General features: G+C 42.9%; 1 protein-coding gene across 1 annotated transcript in view; it reads left to right on the top strand.

The window, feature by feature from the left end:
- The first annotated feature begins 212 nt into the window (after positions 1 to 212).
- SLIT2 (slit guidance ligand 2) overlaps positions 213 to 27,465 on the top strand; it is a 350,583-nt gene continuing 323,330 nt past the window's right edge. Inside the window, 4 exon segments of the mRNA XM_035714619.2 lie at positions 213 to 408; positions 3,045 to 3,116; positions 4,298 to 4,369; positions 14,856 to 14,927. Of these exon segments, the coding sequence (XP_035570512.1) occupies positions 230 to 408; positions 3,045 to 3,116; positions 4,298 to 4,369; positions 14,856 to 14,927 (395 nt within the window). The 5' untranslated portion in view covers positions 213 to 229.

Genomic DNA, 27,465 nt, shown 5'->3' with positions numbered 1-27,465 from the left:
GGCCCGGGGCCGTCCTCGTGGCCTCGGCGCGGCCGCCGGATCGCCCGCGGCGAAAGTTGCCGGGGCGGCGCGTACCTGCGCCCGCTCCGCCGCCCGTGCCCGCCGGGACCCGCACCCGGACCCGCACCCCGACCCGCACCCGGACCCGCACCCCGACCCGCACCCCGACCCGGGGCCGCAGACGCGGAGCGACGAGCCGCCGACGAAGCCGCGGCGCCCGCGGGCGAAGATGCGCGGGGCCGGCCGGCGGGCGCTGCCCGTGTCGCTGGGGCTCGTGCTGCTGATCCTGGGCGAGGCGGCGCCGCAGGCGTGCCCGGCGCAGTGCTCCTGCTCGGGCAGCACCGTGGACTGTCACGGGCTGGCGCTGCGCAGCGTGCCCAGGAGCATCCCCCGCAACACCGAGAGGCTGTGAGTACCCCCGCCCCCCCCCCCCGGGCCCCGGGGCTCCGCGGCTCGCCCGCCCGCCCGCGCCTGGGCAGCGCCTCTGCGCGCGTCCCGGCCGCGACTCCCCGGGAGGGCGAGGGACCCGAGGGCGCCGCGCGGGGAGCGGGGAGCGGGGAGCGGAGGGCGGAGGGCGGGGGAGGGGGGCCGCCAGCCGCGCCGGGTCCTTGCCCCCCCTCCGGCAGCCCCTCGCCTCCCGCGGCGGCCGTGGGGCCTGCGGCGCGGGGCGCGGGGGGCGCGGGGACCAGCCCTCGCGGGCGGCCGGGCCAAGGGACGCGCCACTGTGTTCCCCAAACGGAGTCACCTTGCGGTGGCCGGGGTCGGGTCCGGACCCCAGCTTGTGTCGCCGCGGGGGGGGGGGGAACCTCGGGACGCAGAGGGCTCCGCTCCCCGGCTTCGTGCCACCCCCCCTCCCCGGGATGGAGGGCTGCGCAGGGAGGGTCGTGGGGCGGCGGGGGCCCCCCGGGGGCGCTTGTGCAGGCCGCGGAGGGCGGGATGCCCCGGACCCGGGGAGGAGGGCCTGCCCCCACCCCCGCCCGCACCCGCACCCGCACCCGCACCCCCACCCCCACCCCGCGTGGGCCAACTTAGGGCCGCTCCCAGCCCGAACCTGCCCTCCCCACGGAGCCCCGGGGCGCCCTCCCCTAGGCGCCCCCTCCCCTACGCGCCCCCTCCCCGGGTGCCCCCTGCTCGCGGACCCCTCCCTGCGGAGCCTTCTCCCCAGCGCCCTCTCCCCAGACGCCCTTCCCTGGGCGCCCCCTCCCCGCGCACCCCCTCCGCAGCGCCCCCTCCCCGCGGAGCCCCCTCCGCAGCGCCCCCTCCCCGCGGACCCCTTCCCTGGGCGCCCCCTCCCCGCGGAGCCCTCCCTGCGGAGCCCCCTCCCCGCGGGCCCCTCCCCGGCACCCCCTCCCCGGGGCCCCCGTCCACCTTTCTGGCAGTTTCCGCGCGCGCTCACGTGGCCGCCGCTCCCCGCGCCCCGCTCGGCTGCCCGCAGACATCCCCGCCTCCCTGTCTCCGCGGATCTCTAATGAAGAAGTCAGGGCGGCCGCGCGGGGACGGGGACGGGGGACGGGGACGGGGACGGGGACGGCCCGCGGCTCCCGAGGCGCCCCTGCCCGCGGCCCGCAGCCCTTCCCTTTGTGAGCGCCCCGGGCGCCGCGCTCGCCCCCGGCTGCGCCCCGCGGAGGGACCCGCCGGGCCCTGCAGGCGCTCCCCCTGCGACCCGCCTCGCTCCCCGCCGCAGCTTCCAGCCCCAAGGCCGCCCCAAGGCTGCCCCAAGGCCAGACCCGAGCCCTAGCTGCCCTTCGCGCCGCCCTGGCCTGCGCCCCGCATCTCCGGCCCCGCGCTGGGCGGGCGGGGGCCCCTCTGTGGGGCGGGGGACAGGGATGCGTGCTACGGCAGAAGCCCTAAAAGGCCCCAAGGATGGTCGGAGCAGCTCGGTGGCACTTTGCTCGGCGTGGGGAGTGGGTTGGGGAGTCTGCTGTCGCACTTGTCATTTCGTGCTCTGCAAAAAAAAAAAAAAAAAAAAGTGTAAAGTTTGGGCACTAACGTGTCTTACTCAAAAAGGGAGTGTGCCCAGAACAAAATAGTAACAGAGTTTGGGGTGCCTGGGCGAAAAGGAACCAAAAAAGATCCCTAGGAGGGAATCAAGAAAGTTTTCAGAAAATAGTTTGTACAGGGCCGGCTGGTAGGATTCCATCATTGACAAAGTCAGCGCTTTACATACAAATTTCCAGCATGAGGTTTTCAACTCCGAGGCAAGAGAAAAACTTAACGGGAAGGAGGACATTCAAACCGCAGCAAAAAAAAGAAGGAAAAAAAAGCCTGGTTTTACTTGAAATGATTGGAACCAGGGCAAGTTTAGATCTTGACCCAAGATGCCAGAAAAGGGGGTGGTGACTCGAAGGGAACGTGGTGCTGAAATCCGAACAAAAATGTCAGGGCCTGAATCTCTTTCCATGATTGCCTCCTCTGGTAGTTTTGACTTCACCGTCACAGCGGGGTTCCCTGAGCTGCAAATGAAGAGTTTAGTTTTCATACAAACATAGAATTGTTGGAAGGTAAATGCCTATAAATGCAAGTCTTTGAAGTGCGGCTCTTTTGATGGCACTCTAACTTTTTTCTTTGCCTTAGGAAGTTTAGCCACCGTGCCACCTCGGGGTAGAATTTAAAAAAAAAAAAGAAAAAAAGAAAAAAATCCTTCCTGGGTAGCATTAGAAAATTATTCTTGTGAACTTCCTGAAGGGAACTTTTTCGGGGTGTGCCTGACCATAATAAATAGAAGACCTGTGAAATTAATTTACACATCCTCATGAAAACAAAAATTGAAAGCGCCCCCATACACACACAAAAGAGGACTTCTGATAACATAATTGCTTCATGCTCTTGTCAGATGCCAGTAAGCATGGGCTCTGTAAACTTGTTAAGAATCATTAAAAAAAAAAAATTCAGAGGTTACTACTTCCTTGTCTCATTTACTTGTAGTGCTATTTTAGTAATTGGAACTGATCTTTCACCTTAAAGTTCTTAGTCTTTATTTTTCTTTGTTTAACTGGATCTTGATAGAACTAAAATGGAACTTTCATTTTCTTGCTTTCTCTCAGGGATTTGAATGGCAATAACATCACACGGATTACCAAGACAGATTTCGCTGGTCTTCGACACCTAAGAGTTCTGTAAGTATGTTCTTCTGTATTTTGAAGAATTTTCTTTTGTTCTTAAGGTTGCATGTTTTGTATTGTTACTGGTCTCAGTTTGAAAAACTGTCCCAATGACAGAAACATAAAATTTTGAAAGGCCTTTGTTTCCTTTCTTTTTTTGTTTTTGTTTTGTCATTGTATTACAGCTTTTGATGAAAACGTTGGCTTTTGTTTTAAGGTTGGATGCTTGCCATTGAAACAATATTATAGAAATGACCTCAAATGTTTGCTATACCATACCCTAAGTGCCTTATGCATATAAACGTGTAGAATAATTGCTTTCACAATATGAATAAGTAATGTGAGATATTTGATACACTTTTAGGATTTGAGATTAACTAGAAAGAATTTAAGTGGGTCTGCATTTTATTATTGCTAATATAAAAGACTTTTCTAGCAAACGGCACTTAGATATAATTTCTAACCTTAAAACCAGAGAGTCCAACTTTTCCACAGTTTTTGATGGGAAATGTTTTTCTATTAAAAAAAAGTACACTGGTTATATTTTGAATCGTTTCCTGTGTTTTGAATCTTTGAACTCTTTATAATATTGTTTATTCTTTAATTAGTGGGTAAAATTTGTTGTGAGGGAACCATCTTTGGAGATTCAATGTAATGTAAAACTTTTTACCCACAGATCTGTAAATATTTACATTGTAGTGAACATAACACTTTTGATCACTGTGTGTTGGGTGTTCATCTTTTAAAGGACACATTTTGGCCGTTGTGAAATCTTTCACTTCCTGATGTATATCCATAAATGAATTAAAGTATGTGTATGGTGACATGCTGTATATTGATTATTTTCAGTTTAAGAACTCACTCCAAAGTCAGTTTACCAAAAAACAGCCACCAAAACTGCAGTGTCATGGGTTGCCCTTCAGGATAGACTGTACTTGGGGGTTCAGAGTTTTGGCTAGAAAATCTTGTGAGAAACTATGCATAAGGATTTTCTACCAAAGTTTTGTGATGTGGATGCTGTTCGCCTTCTGTGATTTCTCTCAAATACTCATTAAGTTTGATATTAAAGCTCAAACCAGAGCACTACTTGATTTTATAAAGGGAAAGAGGTTACAAGTTTTCAGTTGCTGAACTGAATGAAACTCGCTCAGATGGGGAGTGGTAACATTAAGACCCTATTATACTTTGCATTTCAGTCAGCTTATGGAGAATAAGATTAGCACCATTGAAAGAGGAGCATTCCAGGATCTTAAGGAACTGGAGAGACTGTAAGTATTTTTAATTCCAAAGTTATGACGACATAACTGTATTTAAAAAAAAATACTTGAATTTCAAGGGCCATGTCTTCGATTTCATGTCGTAGTCTTTGAATGCTTTACGGAGACAAGGGGTCGAACAAGTGGTGTTCAGACTAATTTACAATTAGAGATTGTGGAATTTTGCATAAATGGTACTAACCTTTAATAAAGATTAAAAAAAAATACAGACTTCCTTTCCTGAGACATTGATTTCCTTGAAATCCTAACCACTGCTTTGGTACTTAGAGAGCTACATGTTTTCCTTACTGCTCATCTAGTTTGTTTTATTTGCCTTAATAGTAAGAAAGGTGGTGATTTTATTTGCATTTAGAGTATATTATCAGAAAAGTTTGCTAGTAGTTATTTTAATTTTCATGCTGTTGCTTTGTGTGTCATTAGTGCCATTGGATGACATATTTTAAATTCTTAGTGGTAAAAATTAGCTTTTTGGTATTTCTCACTTATGGTAGACATGGTTAGTAACAGCTATTCAAAACATTATTTCATTATTTTATGGTAGCTTTTTAGATATTTCTCTCAGAAAAAGAATTTAAAGATTAGTAGAAATGGAAGCAAGAATTATATTATCAAAACATGGTCATTTTAACATTGATTTTTTTTTTCCCCAAGAAGATCCTGTGGAATCCAAACTTTAAAATAGATTTTATTTTTTCAGAAACAAAATCTTAAGAGATTGATATATTCTACTTGAGGGCCATTATTAATTTATATCTACAGTATAGTATATATCTACAAAGGACAAAATCTTTGCCTGTAGTAATTGAGATAAACTACACACTTTGTAATTTGAAGTCTGAGTTCCATGTCTCTTATGTCTTGATAACTCAAGTTTACTAAGTCTGTGTTTTAAGGGTAATTAACAGCTCTATTAAAAGTAGCAACAATTTCCACGCCTGCTTTAATAGTCACTTTAGGTAAAAATAAAAATTTTATTTAAAATATTGAAATAGGAAGTTCATTTTAGGCATAGCACATATTCAGATGCACTGGGGTCCATAGGCAAAACGTTAATTCTCTGCAATTATTAAGTAGAAAAAAAATGGCTTTTCAGCTTTTAAGATATTTGTGAATATATAGGCTCCATTTTTATAACTACAAGTAAAATTAAGCCCAGAGATGTCTATTTTGCCATAAAATTTTGTTCATGATATATATTACGAGGTAGGGAATTTAGCTGTGGAATTCAAAATAAGTTTAAAGTCACCACCTTGAGCAGTTGTTCAGAGAGAATTAAAAACAAGGTAAACATTTGGTTAAGTTCATTACAAAGTTCATAAGTTCGTAACCTGTCTCTTAGTATATACAAATACTCTGAAAATATACTTTGGTCTCTTTCATAGACTTTTATGAATCGTTAATTCATCATGAGTCTATTGTATTTTTAATTCATCTATTTACAAAGTATCAAAATAATTTAAGCATTTGGTAAGATGGAGAGATAATTTTAAAATAGTAGTTCAAACCTAAACACTGTTCTCATGAATACTTTTTGGTTATATGGATACATATGTATATATCTTTAAGCAACATCCGGTTGAAGGAATTTCACTGACTTTTCATGCAGTCTCTATTTCGGTTATATTGTAAATATTTTCAGAAATGCTAGAACAGACCAAACTTTCTCCTTGTTTTTCAGGCCACTTCAAATACCATTTGAACAAATTAACTTTTTTTCTAAAAATTCTTAACCAAATGGTCTGTGATCTGAAATTTGATTAGAGTTGCAAGAAGGTGCTATTTCTTGACTTTTACTTCCCCTGAGAATGTCACTTCATCTCAGAACAATTTTCAGTTCTACTAAGATGCAGTCAGATGTTTCAGAGTGGGAGGAGGATTTGTAATTTTGAATGAAAGCTAATATATATGCAGGACTTCTTTAAATCACCCCAGCTGTTGGCCGAAAGCAAATATTTCATATTTGTGAGGAAAAGCTGAGAAAATTCCTTTTGTTTACAACTGCCAAGTCCATCTGATGGAAGCACATTGTTATCTGACAGCCAATTCATCTCCTTGGGACTCTGGAATTCAAAACCATTTCTTAGGAACATTGTGGATACACTTTTCAAATATTTATTTTTTTTAAATACGTTAAATGGCAAGGCAGTTTTGTTAAAGAATGCATTCAAGCTATCACAAAATAAACCATTATACATTTTGTTCAGCACATTGTTTAAAAAATAAAAATAAAGAAAGCTAACCAGAGGGTTCCACAATCAAAATACTATGGCCTATGGGATATAGTCTTTATTTTAGTAGGTGGTTGTCAACATCACAAAAATTGCATCTTTTTTCCCAAGAAGTTGTAAGAGACAGGAAGTGATCAATGAATTAACTTTTAAGTAATTAGACGTTGTGTGAGCTTATATGGTTTTTAGCAATTTAGATGTGGATTTTTAAATACAAACTCTAATGAAAAGGTGTATAAATGCAGGCTTATGTTATAAATGTTATAAATGCCACTCATATAAGATGCACAGTAACTTAATTTTCTTTCCTTGAAGAACAAAAAATAAAAAAAATAGTTTTATTCATGTATAATTCATGTTTCTAAGTGTTTTCCATTTTAAAACGACAAAACAATTCCGAAATGTTTTGTGAACATTTCAAAATTCTTAAGTTTTTCCTTGTTTTATGTTGATAGTTTTAGCTTGATCTAGAGAGAGAAGACAAATCTGAGAACAGAAGATAAGATCTGTGCCCTTTTAGAAATCCCAACTTTTAATCTGTAAGAAACAGATTAGGCTGTTGTTGCTGTGGCTAGGTTGAATTTAATGGTAGCGTAGAGCATGGGAAAGTCACTGTTTGTAAATCAAAGCATCATAACTACCAAAAAAAATTTTTTTTCTGCACTTCAGAGAAGCGGCGAAGTACAGGGTTATCAGTCAAATGTCAAGAAGCACATGGATATTAAAAACCTTCCTGCTAAAAAACAAAAGCCAAAAAGCTTCCTCCGTCTACACCCCCTCCACTCCTCCCTCCCTCCCGCCTCCCTCCTTTCTGTTGTTGGAAGACGGGCATCAGAAGATGTGACATCACCAGAAGGCCCTGCTGCATCACTGTCAAGGAGCCTGAGTCACACGCGAGACCACGTTGCCTCCTGTTTTGATGGTGTCCTCCTACACTCCCAGACCTAACCCGTGCAGGGCCGGATTGCCAAGGTGCCTCTTGCCAGCCACCCTTGCTTATCTGGGAATGAAATGAAGCCCTGAGAAACGCACCTCACATAGATTGTATTAAGAGCCCTCCTATGTGTTCAGCTGAAATCTAATTTAGTTAAGTGACTAGTTAATTCAGTGGAAACCATTAAGGAAAACAAACTACAAACTGTAAGAAAGAACTGGAACGTCTATGACGTATATCCGTCTATCCTACAGAGAAGATACCTGTGTACCTGCACTAAAGCCTCCATGCAAAATTGTTAATTCAAAGTAATTCGTGGCTGGTGCATAACGTCTTTGAGGGTTAAAATTAAAAAAAAAAAATCGTATTGAGGCCCAGAATATTTGCGGGCTGGTGTAAAATTCTGTTGCTCACTTATTGTTTATGGGATTAAGCTGCAGTCATTAAAGTTCTCTTTTATGGCCTTTAAAGGAGACCCAGTCCATTTCAGTTTCCACTAGTGCAAATTGTCTATGTTTATGGGTTCCTTCCTAACACAAAAGCAAGAGTATGAGAAAGTTTTGAAATTGTTTAAGGTTGCCAAAAAATAAATAAATAAATAAATAAATAAATAAATAAATAAATAAATAAGTAACATTAGGACATTAAATCCTAAATGCAGTGAGACACTTACATGCAAAATAAAATGCTGATATTCCTAAATTACGTTACTGAAAACCAGTAGCATACCATAGGAAATCTTGGGTATTAGGCATTGCGTTAATTTCGCAATCGTCTTATAATAAGGAAATTGCAGTACTGATACAGGCAGAGGTTTGCACTGTTTTTCTTTTCATACCGATAGCATGTAAGGTCTTTGAACACAAGTAGTACTTTAAAGTCTCCAAGTTTTAGTATCTTCGGATTTGAAATTTCTCCTACTATGTCTTTTGACACTGCTTTTTGGCTTAAAAACAAAACAAAACAAAAAAAGTCCGGAAGTATTCCCATGAGGCCAGCTGGGGAGTCCTGGAAAATAAAGTTGCACGCTTAGACATTTCCACGTTTCTATCCAGTCGATACAAAGAAAATACTCATTTTAGCTTGGAAGAGTCTAAATCCCTTTACAACGGAATCCACATTTGACCAAACCCTACACTCTCAGGAGAGGATATCTAAAGAACACATTTTTTTTTTTTTTTAAGGCCTGTGCAGAATTAGTTCTCCTGCGTGCACACACCAGTCGTAAGCAGGTGGCAGCCGGTGTGAGGCCGAGGCATTGCGGAGCCCTAGGATCCTTGCTGTAGGCCGCTGCACAGGAGTTCGAGTAGAGAATATGTGGTGGAACAGGTCTGAAGGAAAGCACCACTTATCCCCATTCATCGAGGACCTAGAGAATCCCTCTTCTGGCTAATCCTACAAGTTTACAGGCAACACATAACACATTCCTTTTCTTAAAATAAGGGCAAGCCAACAGTGCTAATCTCCTCGGAAAAGAATGCCAGCTCATCTCGAAACCATTGTCATCTGGCCGCTTTATCCTTCCAGCTTTAAACCACAGCAGTTATTTTCTTAGGAGACACAACTTGGGGCCCGAGAACATACCAGACTTTCAGAGGCCGAGGATACACCCCGCGTGAGCGAAAGCGTGTGCAGACGATCAAGTGTGTACCCGTTCCACGTGACTCCTCGTCACTTGTTGGTAAGCGATGCTGGACTGTTCCGAATCACGCCGACCTGTCACGCAAGGTTTTGGCGCACACCAGCGACAGGGTGGCGGCCAGCGCGCCCGTCCGCCCCTCCGTGGGGCCTGCGGTTGAACGGCGGCGGCGACGGGCCTGTTCGCTGTCCGTGGGCCGCTGGACAAACGCCGAGGCAGCAGGGCTGTTTATCTTTCCCACATCTGTCTGGGGCTCCCCGGATGCCGGCTCCTTTATCCCGCCTCGCTCGCCCTGGGACGCGGGTCTGCGGAGGCAGCCGGGCAGCGTGGCACTGAACTGCGTCCCGGCCCTGCGGGTGCCTCTGCTGGCGGCGGGCCCGGCGTTGCCACTTCCACGGAAGGACGCACTTGGCTGCGTGGACTCCTCTCCCGGTCACTCTTCTTATCCTCTTTCAGAGCGATTTCTAGCTGCTGGGCTGTCGGGACACGGCGAGAGCTCTTGGAGGGGGGACTGGGAACAGTGGGGGTGACTTGGCACCGACGCCCCCGGAATATCCCCACAGGGGAGCCTGCGGGGAAGCGGCCCCGGGCGGGTCTGGGCAGGTCCGTCTGTCTGTCTGCGGGGCTGCGGCCGCCGTGGCCACATCTGCTCCTCCCGGCCCTCCGGCCGGCGTGCCAGGGCCTCCCTGCTGGTACGCGCATTGTGCCCTCTGACCGCATGCAAGCTCCTGTGCCCCTTTGTTAAATTCAGAACTGTTGGCTGACAGCGACGCCAGAAGCCTGATGCTCTGCGTTCATGACGCTCGTGCCTCACGTGAACCTCACTGTCCGTACGGTGGCTGCACACAACCAGAAGCCTTTGCTCTCAATTCCCCGTGGCGTGTTGATCGGATTGCTTCGTCTTTCCAAAACTGTTCCCCATCTTTGGAAGAGCGATCATCATACTGGCAGGACGTGCTTTACATCAGATGATGCCCGTAGAGCTCCCCGAAACACTTGTCACGCGGTTGGCATTTGGAGAACTGTTAGCCCGCATCTCATCACCTCGCCTCTGTTTTTCAGAAGCTCCGTGTAGGCGTTATCTGATCTCATTGAGCTAATAAAATGTGTAGATGATGAAGTTGGCTTTTGCACGTTCATATTTACTGTAGTTTTCGTTCTCATTTTCTCTGCATGGCACACGGCATTAGACGAGGTGTGGGGAACGTCCACTGGGTCCTCCAGGTTTTGTCTCAGAGTATTTCTCACACTTGCTCTGGGTGTAGAGAGAAATGTCAAGAAGCCAGGGGAGCGAAGGGGAGGCAATATTTTTACTAATAAGTTTGATTTATCCACCTGAATAATACATAACCTAAAATCGTCACCTTAAAAATGTTAGAACACCAACATTTTCGGAACAAGTAGAAGTTAACCTGAACGGAAGGCATTTTTGTTTGACCAATAGGAGATCATAGGTGATAAACTCATGAAGGCAGCGTGTATTGAAGGCTTATTACAGACCAGACACGCTGCTAAAATGCCTTATGTATGCAACAACAGGAAATGTTACGTCCACTTTCCATTTTGCATTGGGCTAAAGCTTGCGATTCTTCATTGAACTGAAGAGTCGAAAAAATAAGAGACTCGCTTTTACCAATGGACGAGACATAGGAGCAGTGGCAGATAGTGATTTGGAGCAGTGCTTGTCAATAATGCTCAGGCTGCCCTTCAAATCGAGGTTGCTGAGAATCAGCATTTCAGAGGCCAGTGGTGTTCTGTGTGATACGGAGAGATCCCTCACCCCCCTGAAGGTCACGCTCAGAAACAGCTGTAACATAGAGGAAGCAGTGTTGGGATCCCTGTCATCGTTGCCCTAGGGAGCGTCTTTGAGACGCACTCTATGCGCCTTTCTGAAATCATGAGTGACCATCCAGAGAGTCTCAGTGAGCCCTGAGATCTCGGGGGCAGATCCCGTCTAGCTGGTAGTGGCGCTAGGCCTGGATGTGATTCTACGTTCCTTTAGCAGGATGGAGTGTCCCAGCTCCGAACAATAGGTGACTGCCCCACCTGGTGAGCTTGATGGAGCCAATTTATGCCGGTCCCATAAATCCTCCTCTGAGATACACTTAATTCACTACATGCTGTTTTTCTGTTCTGGGGACATCAGATTTCAGCTTCTTGAACTCATTTTCATTAGAATTATTATTACAGCACTATCCTCTTCAAGCTGCTAAGAAGTATTCTGTGTCATTCGGAGGTGCCAGCTAGTAGCCTGTTTAGGAGTCCTTATGCACCTTAATGGTCTTTAAAGTAATACTGGATTTTTTTTTTTTTAATTTCCTCTTTAAGAGTTTAATTTCTGGTCATTTTACAAGAAATCCCTGCTTAAAAATTTTCTCCTGCACTGAATATTTTGGAAGAATTTCACTTTTTATTTTAATGTTTGGATTTCCATTTATTCATAGCACCGATGGCAGAAAGAACAGGAACCCACAGTGTGCTGATATTCTTTTATGGTGAAAAAGCCTCATACTGTTTTCCTATACATGTTATCACATCCCTTACCATCTGCCCTTCTAGTGTCCTACCTTGTCTCATGCTCATGGTTGGTTTAGACAATGTTACAATCATTCACCATAGTTTTCATGAAAGAATGATAAACCACCTGAATTCGGAGAAAACTGTTTTATACATATTTTCATTTCTTTCTCAAACTTCAGGCATTTTAAAAGGATCTTAAACAGGGAGCTGAATATCAAGCTAGTTTTTTAAATTGTTTTATTTTCAAGTGGTTCATGCATCGAGAGTGAAGAAATAGACTCTATAAAGCTATGTCTTTTTTCCCCAAGGAAAGGTCAATGAGAAGTGAAATTTCAGTATTATATGATTTTGAATTAATGCTGAGATATGTTAAGCCTGTGTCTCTGATACAAGTGGTTCAGAAGATAGGTTCTGGAATCCCCCTACCTGAGTTCAGGGCTTAACTCTACATTCTGTGAGCTGGGTACCTGTCTCTAGGACAGCAGTAACCATAGTACCTACTGTTGGGGTTGGTTCTGAAGCACGAATGAGAAAGTTCATGCAAACCTCTCAGAACAGTGATCATCACATAGTACGCTTAGTGTATGTTAGCTATTGCTCTTGGAGTGAGTGAAGAATGGCTGGGACTGTGAAAGGAATGATTAGGAAAAAGGCAGTGCGTGGACCCAATCTGAAATACCTACTTTCTCAGGATATCGTAACTTGTTTGAACATGTCCGTTTCCTTCCAACTTGTGGGTGATATTGAGGACAGCAGGGGGAGGGAGGTGATGAGAAGGAAAGCAGGTGACTGCTGTATGGGGCACCTGAAGGCAGGTTTGCTGGTGGGGCTCTGGTTAGCTAGAGAGTAGCATAAAAACTAAGGCAGGGACCTCAGGGAGCAACCCAGAGGAACGTTGGCTGGATGTAAAATGCGTAGGCTAGCGTTCTGCTGAACTATATCAGCATGCGAAAAGAGAAGTATGTTGTCCTTTAGCATTTCCTAGGAGCCCACTGAGTGCCGGAGAAGAAGGGAAGAGATCCAAAGATGGGGTCTCTGTACTGGAAGACCTTCCAGTCTACTGGGAATCAGAGGAGTATGTGAATAAATATAATATAGGGTTATTTAAATATACTGTTATTTGTCAAATGCCATGGGGTTGGGGAGCACAGCCAGGGGAGGCACCACCTCTGTGTAGGGGAACCAGGGAAGTTTCAAATACCATGTAAGATGTCCCATCTCAAAGGAAAGCTTGGAATAGGGGCTTGAAGGAGCATCCTGGTTGCAGCTGGAGAATCCTGCAGGGAGTCTGTTGGTCCAGTGGTTGGATGACTTTACGACAGCCCACATCTGCCATGTTACAAGTCGAGATTGGCTCTTGGAATTATGAGAGTCTACCCGAGAGCGGTTGCTTCCCTAAAAAATTTCTAATTTCTGCTATTGTGAATATTCATGCTTTGTCGTTTGAGAGAAAAACATAACTGGGTCACAATGAAGTTACGTCTTATCAGAATTGCATCAAGGTAGATTCTGGAAATACTCCTTCCTTTCCTCCTTGCCCAGTGGAGAAAAATAAATGAGTAAAGAGCTCTTGGTTTTGCTTTAGATTTGACCTTGTTGTCTGCTTTATTTAAATAAATTTGTGTAAGTGGGAAGAAATTCCACTCTTTTGCCACTAATTTTACTATTTCCCCGCCTAATTGTCTTGGCCTCCTTTTTTATGGGTGTGCATTTTATTAAGCTGAGAGTGTTTCCGTAGATGGTCAACTTCTTCATAACGCGAGTTTGTGTAACGAAAGTCACGGTTTTCATCATTGCCTCGTGGCATTTTAGAGTTGGAAGAAGTTCTGAAGTTCACCTGGTGCGATTTTTCGCCTAGCGCAGGATTTCTTTTTATTATGTCCTTTGCGAGAAAAAAAAAAAAATAACAAGCAAATGCATAGCCCCTGCTTGAATATAAATGGAGTTAAAAAATTGAGAGTTCCTCAAGGCAGGTCATTCCATTTCTTCTAGTTTTTGGAAATTTTCTAATTCTTAGAAAGGTCTTCTTATCATCTACTTTCTTAAGGCTCATAATCAAACTAGTGCCATTTCTGCCCTCTGGAGATTAAATAAGTATAATTTTGTTCCTATCTGATGACCATTTACATATGTCAAGATGGATATGCTTTCTCTTCCTGTCCTCTTAACATTTATAGTTAAGGCTCAAGAAATAGCTCCAGGTTCTTCAATATGACATTAATTTTCTGGACCTTCTTATTCTCGTCTAGAGCTATAGCAACTTGTAAATCGTTTAAGTGTCCATGTTTTGCATCAGCCTATCATTATTTTATTTAACTTTGGAAAATGCAGGGGGATGGACATTATTTTTACTGATTTCGGTTGCCCGAAATCAGGTCAGGTTGCCCACTTAAGGCGAATCGGACTTCCCAACTCTTTAACGAACATCCACGGTCCAGGAGAACTCCGTTACATGGCATCAGGGCATGAATTAGTTGCAGTTACATTTTTTTCCTAAATTCTAAATTTAAATTCATATCAGGTAAACACTTAAAAAAGCATTATCTAAGCATTTCTAGCCACCATGATTGGTTATAAGCCGGCCTTGTTTTTAGCTAAGGGTCAAGAATTGTGGGTTTAGGTTTGGACCTCTGTGGTTTTTCCTCTGCTTTCGCCCATAGGGACAAATCATGCTGACAGTTTTTCACAGTTTTTTTTTTTCCCCCAACTAAGCAAGATGCTCACAAAATTGAAATTTCCATCTCCCCATAATGCCTTGGCTGAAAATTTAGGTCATCTGGGACAGCACATGAATCTTTTTTTAGGGCACCGTTCACGGTGGCATTTGTGCTGTGTACTGCACACACCTAACCCAGACACCAGAGTCTGAGTCAAGAAACCCTTTTTCATCGTGTGTATCCTGGATGACTGATGTTGCACGGGATGTGAGGCTAGGGCTTAGGCCCGGGGAGTCATCCGGGTGAGCGTAATGGAAAATTGCTTTAAAGAGTCAGGTGACACAAGGTGTAACCAACTTCTGATTTGCAATGCTTGGGTTCTTTTGAATGTCATTTCTTTCTTCCCTGAAACAGGATGAGGCATGACACGACTAAATCACAGACTGGTTGTTGGGTATTTTGTGTGTAACGTATGCTTTGTTTTTGTTTTTCTCAAAAGGCGTTTAAACAGAAATCACCTTCAGCTGTTTCCTGAGTTGCTGTTTCTTGGGACTTCGAAGCTGTACAGGCTGTAAGTAGACAGAAACGGTTATTGTTGCTTCGGGTAGTACCTTGTATTTTATTAAATGTATTTTGGATCTGTTTCCTTGTGCTCTCCTGGAATCTGTTCACCGGTAGATTAATGGATTAAGAGTATACCTCTCTTTTCTTTTCTTTTCTTTTTTTTTTTTTTTGGTCTTATGGAAGCTTATGATTGGTTTTCCAGTGGTTTCAGTTGTTGTATTTGGTCAGCATTTAGTGGTTTCTGTCTGTGTCCTTGTAATTGTATTATTGTCTCTTGGTTGTGCGGTGGTGAGGAGATTTACCTTACTTCTTTACGGAAACTTTTGATTAAGGTCTGGAGGGGAAAATTGCCACTGTGTTTCCTTTTCAGAGGAAGTTGGCAGTGTTTCCTTGTAAAGTTCGGGTTCTTAGTGTCAGCCTTCTTGACATTGTTTCTGTACTGGAGTAGTGTTTATTAGTCTGGAAATATTATTATAAGGTATTTAAAGAGGCCTGTAAATTTCCTCTTAAATGTTCCTTTTAAAACCAGAATTCCAAACTCTGCAATAGGAATGGCTGTAAAGGTCTCGTAACAACTCTGTCGTAGGGTGTTAAGGGAAGTACGTGTTTGGAAGGAGCGTCATGTAACTTTTAGGCAGAATCAGTCTTTCCTCCCTGGAATGCTTGTTCGCTGACCTAAGATGGGATGGCGAAAACACATTTTTGAAAGCTTTTAAAATTAGATTTTCAGCCATACAAATGATTCCGTGCAGATGGGAGCTAAGCTACAGAGCGTGGGAAGAATAAATAACCACGATCGGTGGCGTTCGTGGACGTTGCGCCCCAGCCTCCCCCACGGGCTCCGTTCGCGGGGAGGGGTGCCCGCAGCCTGGCTCCGTCGGGCCTGTCGCTGTCACGGTCATAGCAGGAGGAGGAGCGTCCTCTCCGCCGGCAGCGGCCTGGCTCCTTGGGCCCCTGAGGCCTTGGCTGCGGAGGGTTGGCCCTGGGCCCCGGCGCCCTCCCCCAGCGCGGCCCAGGTCCCCGGGCAGGGCTTCCCCTCCCCGTGCTCCCCGCCGGTTACTCAGCTCAAGTCAAGCAAATTGAGAAGAAAACCAAACCTGAAGATTGACTTTTAAATAAGCGTTTCTGTAAGGACTGTTTTGACCAAGGAACTAGGAGATAGGCCATTAAAAAGCTTCCATGGATGATGAGAGACCCCTGACTCTGGGAAACGAACAAGGGTGGTGGAAGGGGAGGGGGGTGGGGGTGCCTGGGGGATGGGCACTGAGGGGGCACTTGGGATGAGCACTGGGGGTTATGCTAAATGTTGGCAATTGAACTCCAATTAAAAAAATAAAAAAAAAGATTCCATGTATGTATAGAAGTTGGTACTTCTACTTAAATATTTCTGCTTAGCTTCCAAGACGGGCCACAGGGATGGTTTTCGTAGTCACTCTGCTTTCCGCTTTAAGTTGCTGTGATTGAGGAGACTGAAGCATTGGCTTCAAGGCTCCGGTACAATGAAGGATACGAAACCACTGCTCTGCTAATAGTGTCCATATATGAGCAGTCCGCCCCAATCTGGGACATTTTCGATTTTCTTTGAAGCCAGGAAAGTATAATTTAAATGAGGACTGTCATCTACAATTAAAAGCATTAAGCTTTTAGAAGGAAAAATTCTTAAATTTTAAGAATTTAAAAAAATTTTAAGAAGGGAAAATTCACTTCTGCACAGTCTCTGAGGAACAAGAATATATGGTTTTTAGTCTAGAAGTAGTTGGATTACTTCTCTTGGAAGGCTACAGGTGGTGTAATACAGTACCGCATCCTCTATCGGCAAATTATATTGTTGAACTTTTTTTTTCCCACTTTGACAATATCATGTAGCAGGCCAAGGGCTGTTCTCTCATATTTTGTTATGATTGTCCAACTTTAGGGAGCTGCCGTGCGAAAAGAAACTGATAGCTTCAAGAGATGAATGAAAGAAACAGAACCTGTAAAACTCTCAGGCAGTGTTTCCTAGTTCATTATAAATAATAGTGAAAGGGAATATAAGGGAAGGGAGAAGAAATGTGTGGGAAATATCAGAAAGGGAGACAGAACGTAAAGACTGCTAACTCTGGGAAACGAAGTAGGGGTGGTAGAAGGGGAGGAGGGCGGGGGGTGGGAGTGATTGGATGACGGGCACTGGGGGTTATGCTGTATGTTGGTAAATTGAACACCAATTAAAAAAAAAAGAAAAAAAATTAAGTTCATAGACTTATACACCAAAAAAAAAAAAAAGCATGTAAACACTGGGAAAATGGGCAGCTAGAAAATGCATTCGGAGTTGTGATGTCCCTGTCTGGCTAGCGTGACTTCCCCTGGGAAGTTCTGGGAGATAAGACTTTATTTCTTAGAAGTAGTTGCAAGAGGGACTTGAGTGCTTTGACATCCCCGGAGTTAGGGGCTGATGGCATAATGTTTAATATCGATTGGGGCTTAACACGTGACATAAGTACTAAAGACACGTGGAAACAGTGGTGTAATTTTTTTTCTCCATCCTCAGGTCAGTGATTGTTTGAGTGGAGGCACTGTAGTCCCACCTGCGTTAGATTTAGTGAGTGGTTACCAGTGGTCTCCTTCTTGAGTAGATAAGTTATAAGCCACATGTTTTAAGCTCTAAGCTACTTCTTTAGGATGATGATCGTTAAGTGGAATAAACAACCACCATCAAACGTCTTTCATGAGTAAAGCCTGTGAGCCTGACCGCCTAGCCAGCGTGAGCTCCAAGAGGAAGGGTTCAGGTTCAGATTTTCATCATGTGATACAGGTGCCTCGCAGTTCACCCAAAACAAATGTTCTCACAGATGGGAGAATGTGCAGAAATATGAAAACACAAATGTCCTTTAAAATGTTCACTGAAAAATGAATCTTTCACAAGAGGGATAAGTGACAGAACAAAGGATACAGGATTTCTGATACATAACAGAGAAAATATGTTGGGACAGGGAAGGTATTTGACTCATCGCTGCACCGACAAATTAAGCGATCCCTAATTGCCTGCCATATAATGTAGCAGAGGCACGCACATCTAGAATTCATGAAAGAAACAAATTCATAATTTATTTTCTCTTATCAGTTGTTGCATGATTCTCATTACCATCTCTGTTTCTTTTTCTGACTTACTGCCTTAGCTAATACTTTCCCCCTTATTTGATACTCTTTTTTAATCCTGGTCTACAACCGCTGAAGACGTGCACTAGTTTATTGTGTGCTTCATCCTACTGGTGTTTGATTTTTTTTATCACAGTGTACTTAGATTAAAAAGAGTCTGATGTACTGGACATTATGCAGATTTTCTTCTCACATTTATAATGAATAATCACCATTTGACTCTTGGCTGAAAATGAGATGCCAGGTGAAGCAGCACACATGCTTTTTTTGGACTCTAAATGCAATATAAAAGAAAAAGAGGGTACACTGTATATGAATTATGATTCGACACGGTTGGTTGCTGCTAGCGGCCAAATATGCTTTTCCTTTGCTGTCTGCTCCAATTTCTCTTTGGACGGGTTCAGAGAGCACTACATGTTCAGGTCAAGATGTTTGCTCAGAAATAGTAGTACAGTTGCAGCTGTGTTTGTTGGAGCAGGAGACTAGTTTAAATAGCATTACCATTTATCCAGTCCATTAACAGAACTCTGTAAAATAATACCAACTCTGCATAAACGACAGGACAGTGTAATAAAATTACAAGCACTTGTTGACAGATGGAAAGTGTAAGTAAAGGGAAAGCAAAGGGCCAGAGGTTGGAGGTTAAAAGAGACAGCACATGGTTTCCTTAACTTGCACAGATACGCCATTCTCCCTGTTGCTCCTCCTCCAAAACCGATGCTGCATTTTTATTATCGACCTAAGAGTGGAAAAAATTATTTTTGGAACAATCTGGAGCTGGTCAACGGAGATTTTAGCGACTTTTCGAAATGAGCGACCGTGATTGTCTGAGATTTATGAGTGGCAATTATGTATATGAGTAGCATGTACAAATCTTCCTGATAAATGTAACCTTACAGGTGATTTACCAGTGAGTGATTCACACTTTTCAGCTGGAGTTTGCAGCTACTAATCCGGGCTCATTAGAGAGGAATTTCGTTGGGACTACTGCGGTCAAGCTTTTGGTTATAAATATTTGTTTTGTGGTTTTCAGTTTATTTCTTTGAGTATTATTATATTTACCCAGACTTCTAACATAAGCTTAAGTATTGCAGAAACTCCTTTTTCACTGGTGTGTACTGAAACAAAACAAAACTAACAAATGAAATTAAATGCATGAGTCCCAGTGATCCATTTTCTCTACTTCTTTGCATAAAAACCTTTGTATTTCTGGTTCACAAGTGGCATTTATTATTCCCCAGTGAGTTTTGGAGTCTCTGAATTATCTAGCATTATAAATAGTATTTTTAAACTCAAGGGCTCTTTTTATGGCCTAGTGACTACTTACCTGAGACAAATAGATTTTGACCGCTTAATCTGATTGGTCAGGTCGCAGTTCATTGACTGTCAGATAGGATCGCAGATGCTTAACGTTTTTAATAATAATAGAACTTTTTTTTTTTAGAAGAAAACAAATTTTTGTTTCATTATGGTAAAAATTCATTTGCGAAGTATGACAAATATACAGGGGAGCTGTCTTTATTTCCCTTTTGTCTCGCCCCGTAGAAGGAGCTTTAGTATGTTTTTGGTTTTTAATAGTTACAAGAGTAACATACATATCCTTGGGTTAAAAAGTTGGGACAATCCAGAAAAATAGAAAAAGGGAAGTGGAGATTATTCATTATCCTGCCATCCAGACACAACCGTTAGTAAACTTGTCAGTTATTATTCACCGACTTTTCTATATTATGCATATACATGCTGACAAACATTTATTATGAAAACATGTTTTGTTTTGTTTTGTTTTGTTTTTATGTCCCCAGGGCCTAGTATGAGGCTTGACCTTTAGAAACCTCTCAGTAAGTGTTTGATGTATTGAATTAAATCTCCGTCGGGTTCAGGGTTTGTAACGTGAATGAGCAAACAGCAACCCTGGGAAGGCACTAGGAATAATAGAGCCAAATTAAATTTAAAGGGTAACTCGGCTAATTAAATGTTTAGTCCCCTCAGGTCTTCTAAACATTGGAGGGTCTGGGTAGACACGCGCAAAATAAAAATAACCCGTTTTTCGCTTCGGCAAAATATTCATTACCTCGCTATAATCCTACATTTCTATAAAACCGTGTGATTTCGTCTCGAGGGGGCTTGTATCCAGGGATAATCGCGGAGTACCAGGGCGGAGCTTGTGTCAGAATTCCTCGAGTTCTTGTCTGCCTGCCCTGGTTCAGGCGTGGGCGTGGGCTCGGGGAGGTGTCAGGTGCGGAGCTCCTGCTGCCCTCCCCCTCCCCGGGCGGTGGCCCTGCCCAGTAAATCCGGGTTGTGCAGGATGGCAGGTTGCAGTTGCCAGGGTTACCGTTGTCTGGCCGGACCCACAGCTCCACTGGCCGAGCTGCCCCATCCGGGCGCTGCTCCCTTCCTGTCCCTTGCCGCTGCCAAGGTGCAGACGCTGGGGTGCACTCTCTGTACCGTTGTTCACCCCAAGGCTCCCCGCCGGGCTCCGCGGGCCCGACAGACTGACTTTGGAAACTGAGACCCCGGACGTACATGAGATAAAACTTAGAAACCCGCTAACCACCCGTGATGGAAACACCAAGGCCCACTGTTGGGCCCGTAACCTCACTGTTACGGGGCCCGGGGGCTCTGCTCTTGCCCCTTGAAGAATGGAGCTTTAGGGGGAGCATTTAATTTGAAAAGATTATGATTGCACGAGCCAGTCTTGAGTGTGCAGACACAGCGTCGCCGCGCGGGTACCCGGGCTCCTTCAGAGTCGCCCTCGCCACTTGGCGTGCAGGAGGGAGGCGGCCGCCCGTAGCACTGACTTGTGATTCTGTTTTAAAATCCACACGTGCTCCGGTGACCTCGAAGTCACCCACATGACGGAGACGAACACCGTGCTTGGGAGGCTTGCCGGGCCTCGTGTCGGTAGTTTTACTTTTGAGAGATCACAAGTAGAAGGGGGGCTGCTGAGACGGGTCCGAAGTTGGTAGGCTCCTGCTAGGTGCCCAGCACCTGCCGTGCACCCGGGCAGCAATCCTTCCCGTCCAAGTGGCCGACTTGTGCAAACGGTTGTGTCCTGGGTGTAAAGGTGCCTGCGTCCACCAGCAGGCGCTTGCGGTAGGCCGGTTTGCAGCTGGAGAGAGAGGACCGTGATGGATGCTGGTATGTGGTGTCCCTGGGCCTCGGCCACCGCTAACGTCTGACCTGCGACATGTAAACTAAAACTTAGTTCCGCAACAGTGATTGCGTTTGCTGACACGTGAATTTAAGTCTATGGTTTTCATGTCAAAGAGATGTTTTTTCAGTACACATCATCAAGCGAACATTTTAAAATTCGGCGATAAGTCCTAGAATTGCCACTGCAGTCTCAAGGATATAATTTGGTGACCAAAATTGGCAAAAATAATTGTAGGAATAAGGGCCCATCGGATTGTAGTTCTGTTAGCTAATTTTAATATATTTATGTTATGTCTTAAGACACTGAAATCAACCAGTGTGTGGCATAAGAGAGGACATAAAACACTGGTGTTTGAATACCTACTGAGATATTAGCAGCTCTGTTATTTTTGGGAATCAGGTGACGCCTGTGGAGTCTAGTTTCCGTATCTTTAAAATGGGAATGATCATGTTTTCCTCCTGAGGATGTTTCAAGATTCTATATTCAAAAGAACATTGCCAACGTCCCAGGGTGATAGAAATTGTATGATTATTATCTTGTCCTTGCAAAGATGAAAATAATAGTCACACAGATGTCTTTGCAACTTGCCCACAGTCAGCAAATCTCCTTGTTCTGTTTCACCTCTGTCTTGCAATTATTGTCGATGTAGTAACACATGCAGAAGCACAGCCACATTAATTTTTTTACCACTACAAATTAACATAAAATGTGCACTTGCATCATCTTGTTTCTCCTTACTTGGCCACACAAGGTACATTAAGGCCAGAATGTTCTTAATGAGATCTCCTGCCCTCTCCCAGTTGATGATTCATGTAGTTTTAAAATTCCTGTATAGAGTGAATTAGCTGTAGAAAGAGAGACTATGACTCAGAAACTGTGTTAGTGTACATATTTGGGTGGTTGTTTTAATGATGTTTTTTGGTAAATAAATGAGGGAAAAATAGGAGTTCGCCCGCAAAAACTGCCTACGCTCCTTAAACTACAGATAAACTATTCTAAAAGTTATCAAGAAGATTTGCATATGTTCCTAAAGAACATTTTTATTGCTAATTAAAATTTCAATCTTTAAAACCATCTAAGATAATTAACCCATTGATCTTGTAATATGCAAATATGATGTGATCTGTGGAACAGTCTGTCATCTTTACATAAACTGCATATGTGATTGTAAGTGCATTTTTAGATTAAACATATGTCAGAATGCAGTGCAAATTGCAAATCGTTTAGCACTTTGGATTTAAACAATATTTGATAATGAAATAGATCTGAGCCAGAAGCTATTTTTGTTTCGTTTTGTTTTTATTGTAACTCCAATACTTTTCGCATGTACATAAGCTTTGCAGGCAGAGGCAATGTGGTGTGTCTCCTCTTTATTACCTGCTACCCATAACCCAGTTAATTGCTATCACTGAATTCTCAGTAGAAAGTTGAAAAATCATGATAAATATTTGGTTAATGCTGATGGATGTAAGAAACTTTGGGACAAGAGTTTTTTCTTTTTCTTTTTCTTAAGAACGACATTCTAGAGAAGGAAGCAATGAAAAGTAAAAAGGCCTGTTGGTGGCAACACCCGTGGTGTAGTGTAGGACATGGCTGTGTGAAATGTTATTAAGAGAACATCTGCGCCTCTTGAAATCTCCCCCAAATGAATGTGTACAGCTAAGTATGGCAACTTGATTTAAGTGTTTAAAAAAAAAAAAAAAACTTAAAGAAAAGAGAAATAAATACGTCTGGAAACAGAATGGGAAAAGATAGCTTTGCCCCGTCATGATAGGTTTCTTCAACTAGTGAAAGATTAAAGCTTGAAGTATGTGAATAGCTGAGAACAGCACAGAGAAAGGTTGATTGCTTCCCCTCCAACAGTTCCAATTGATTGAAAAAAGCCTAATTTAAAGTTCTGTTTGTTCTATGTCTTAAACCATCAGAATTCTCTTTTAGGACCGGAGGAATGCTCTGGAGGAAAAAGAATCCAAGGATAAAAAGTCATTGCAAGCCAACAATTGTTCCTAATCCTCACAAAATGCTGGAGAAATTAAATTTATTCTTTATTGCTCAAAGTGTTACCTAGGTCACTGGGCGATGGGAAAATTGGACTGGAAGTCGAGTAGGCGCAAGCTTTGTTTTGTGTCTAGATGCTTAACCTTAGACACGACAAGGCATCTCAGAGTGTGGTGGGAACTTGGTTCAGAGCGTTAACACCAAGACTTTTATTACCCTGGATTTATAATAGGCTGTGCTGTCAGGAGATGAAAATGTTGTGTTTACATTGCAGTGTTAAATGATCATTTAATTAACACCTAAGAAAAAAAAAAAAAACTTGTGAAATTCTTAGCAGCTTTTATTGTTGGTTTCCTGGGAGGTTTTAATATCCAAGTTTCATTGAGATTTCTTTTTGTATGTAGAGACACAAAAGACATTATAAACTTTTTAAGGAAGACAAACAGTTTAACCTTGACCCCTTTTTTTCTGAAATATTAATTTAAATCACATTTTAAATCTGGCGTGCCTATTTAAAAGGTTTCTAGACTAATATATTAAAATATGTCTTAATTAAACACTTTATTTTTGTGTCAACATGTGTAATGTTTAAATATTTATTTAATTTACGGTCTATGCTTTCTACCGCAAAACATTTGAAATTGCCCTTTAGTTTATCATAAGAAGTTCATGTTTAGCATACTGATTATACACATTTTTACATCTTTTAAGCTACCACTGTAGTTATACTGTTTTAAGAATTGGGGTCAAAATATGTAGTCACAGGCAAGCAAATTATAGGGGAAAAAGGTCCCTTGTTATTATATTATCATCATGATTATTTAATAGGTGGTAGCTATTATCCTGACTTAAAAAACATATATATAGACAGGATGAAATATGAATTAATGTGAAACTTCAGATGTGCTTCATTAATTATGAAAAGATTACATGTTATCAAATTCCTTGATTGATTTTTCATCTTTGATTTACTTTTCATCTTTTAGCAGTTACCTAAAAGGAAGAGTTTGAAGCAAATTGATAACATTTGGAAAGTATGATATGTACTGCCAGAGACAGCTGCTCACTCACTCACTGTGTTTTTTCTAAAAGTAATATTAGAATTTATATCTTAACTCCTTTCATTTTTTTCTGGATATGCAACTGCATATATTCAAAAATATGAAACTGTAAAAAATATTTACAGTTATTTGCTGTGAAAGTAAAATCTTTTTATTTTTCCAGAAATAAATGTCCTGCTGTAGTTTTTCTAAGGACACTATTTTTATTCATACCACAACTAAAAGTGTTTATCCCTTTTTTAAAAGTTTAAACTCAAATGCCTCAGGATAAAACCTGCTTTCTGTATTATTCATGGTAAAAGAGTTCAAGAAGGATTGAATGTTATTAAAATCTCTTAATAGAAAGCCCTGCTTTGAACCAAGAATTACATTCTCATTCACAAAATACTGCTGAACTTAGTATGGGCACTTTCTACAATGTTAAATGTTCTCCTTCTATCAAATTTCAGCTTTTCTCCAAAACGTTCCTTTTTTTTTTTTTTTTTAAACCCACATTGATCTTTTTCTTTTTAAAGCTCCTTGTCTACCCAAAATCGAGTAACAAAAACTTCTAAGTAGGACTATTGCTTTGAGGCTTATTTCCTTCACCATGAGGATCTACCTTTAGAGTGAGATGGTTGCCAGACACAAAATGCTCAGCGGTTAAAAATTAGTGAAAGGGAGAGGTAACAAATTTTGTTTTTTTAACAGACTGGATAGCTAGAATGTTCTAAGTGATATAGTCCATTATACTAATAGCTATTCCAAGCCAACCAGGTTGTTGTGTGCTTGTGAAGTGTGTGTGCTTGGGAAGTGGGGATCCTGAGAGGTAGAGAAACGTACAGTCTGTGAATGTTCAAGATGCTTGAGGAATATAAATTTAGGGAAGGTATAGGAAATTCCACTAAACATAATTATGTTGCTTTTGTGCTAAAAAAAAAAAAAAAAAAAGGCCGTGATACGCTTTTTTTGTACTGAGAAAGTGTCAAGGTTTATACGTTAGTTATTTGGAATCGTCAACTAGTAAATAAAAAGAAAGATTCTGGGATTTATTGCAGGTAAAGTTTCTGAGTCTGTGTCTTAAAAAATAGAAATAACTGCTCTAAATACAAACAATTATGCTTCAATGAATACATTTGATGGCTATTCAATAGGAACTGTTGAATATAATGAGATGGGGAGATAGGATATCTAGAAATACTCTGCATCCTACTCCACAGGGATTAGGTGAGTTAAAATTAACTTCCTATTTGCATAGAACTCTCTTGCCTGCCTTTTAGGACCAATTAGTATTTAGTTCTGTATTACTTCTTCAGCTTTATCATTGTGATCACAGCATGCGCACTGCATCCCAGCGGTTGCTTCCCGGAAGTCCTCACACATTTGTGGCCTCCAGTCTCGCCGCCAGTTTATGGCAGCATAGTTCACCTGTGGGTATAATAAGTCTCCCCTCCTTCGCGAGACCCTCTCAACTGCTTCAGTGCCTTATGGCCAGATGATCTTTGATTATAAGGTAGTGGTTATGAGTACAGACCGTCACGTGACTGTGTAGATGTGAATCACTTAATGTGTAGATTTCAGAATGTCATTCAGTTGCCTTCCCCGTGCCTCAGTTTCTCCTTGTGTAAAAAAAAGAAAAAAGAGAGAGGATAATGGAATTTACTTCCTGGAAGTGCTGTATGGAGTCAGTTTTCAGTAAACAAGGCTTAGTTGGATGCTTGATACACGGTAAATGCTGTATTTTATGTTATTTTTATTTTTTTGACTTTTAAAACAACTGTTATTTCCCGTGTCGTATAATGTGCAGTAACATATTCTTTAATCGTAACGTGTGTGTTAACTTTGCAAAGACTCCTGTCCCGTGTTTGTCTTTGTTTTACATACAGCATCTCGCCCAACGCAGGTTGCTTAATCAATACTTTCCAACTGAATGTTGATGGAAATTAAACCTGAAAATAATTAACAGTAGCTTGAACTTGGAATGAAATACATTGTGAAAAGAAGGCTGGATGAGAAAAGTCAGAAGACAGCCTAGCTAACACTCCTAGCTCTGTTGGTCACCCCTGGCTGCAGATGCTGAGCAGGGGCGCTTGATCTCTTTTTGAGGATGAGTTTCTTTGCTCATGAAAGTCTATAGTAAGTCAGATAAGAGGGTGAGCACATGTGGTGTGTCCACCTCCTCTCCCCAGAACTTAGCACGGGCTTCCCCGTCTCTAGGGAATGCTCAAACATGATTGAGAGGAGGGAACGAGATCAAAATATATCACACTGTTCCAGCTCTTTTTCAGAAATGTATAGGGAACCCTTCACAGGACTTGCAGGAATCACAGGGGTGGAATTATTCATGGTAATAAACCAGGAATTAGATCATTATATTGTGGATTAGTGATTTTGGGATTGTTCTCTCTTATTAGCAATTAAAAAAAATAAAGCCGGTTTCTTTTCTGGATAAATACAGCCTGCCTGTGTTTTGCAATGCTTTGGCATTAAATGTGAATTGTTTGAAGGTTTGGATTTAAAAAAAAAAGGCGATTAAGGGAGATTTTATGGTGATGCATTATTAAGTGGTTATCCTGATACTTGGTAATCCCTCAGTATGAGGGAAGTAGCGTTACCATTGAAGTAGTTTCAGTAATCACCTGCCTCGCAAACGTCACTAATGGGAGTGTGAGGTGAGCTAAAAAGTCAAACAAGGCAAATCCAAGGAGGAGAAATGGTGCTGGCTGATGCCGGGTATGCCCATAGCTGTGTTATCAGCTGCTGATTGTAGCAGGTTTGAGAGTAGGGACCATCATTTTCTATCACTCTGCCTGGGAAATGCACTGTGCGCCCTGGACAATTAATTTCCCTGACCTTTCGGGGAGAGTAGAGCATACAGAACCTGAATACCCCGAAGGCAGCTGAAATCTGGAGTCTTTTTCCAAAAGGCGAGCTCACTTTTCTGAGTCGCTATGGGTTTTTCTCCACACCCCCCCCCCCCCCGCCGCTGTCTTTAAGGGGAATGAATTCCACACCTAATTAATAGTTTCAAGGCAAGTTGTTAATCAGGTACTCCAAGTGACCACCCTGGATTCCTCTGTTCTTACCCAGGAACGTGATGGAATGGGAAAGCAACAGCGTTACATGTGATAAAAGGAAATACTTTTTTTCCTCTCCCCACCCACCGCGTAATCCCCTGGAATTCAGTTGACTCGGGAAATTGCTGCAGCAAATAGCGT

Source organism: Canis lupus, chromosome 3 (assembly GCF_003254725.2).
Source record: "Canis lupus dingo isolate Sandy chromosome 3, ASM325472v2, whole genome shotgun sequence".
NCBI classification, from domain to species: domain Eukaryota; kingdom Metazoa; phylum Chordata; class Mammalia; order Carnivora; family Canidae; genus Canis; species Canis lupus.
This window is presented reverse-complemented; position numbering and strand designations above follow the sequence as displayed.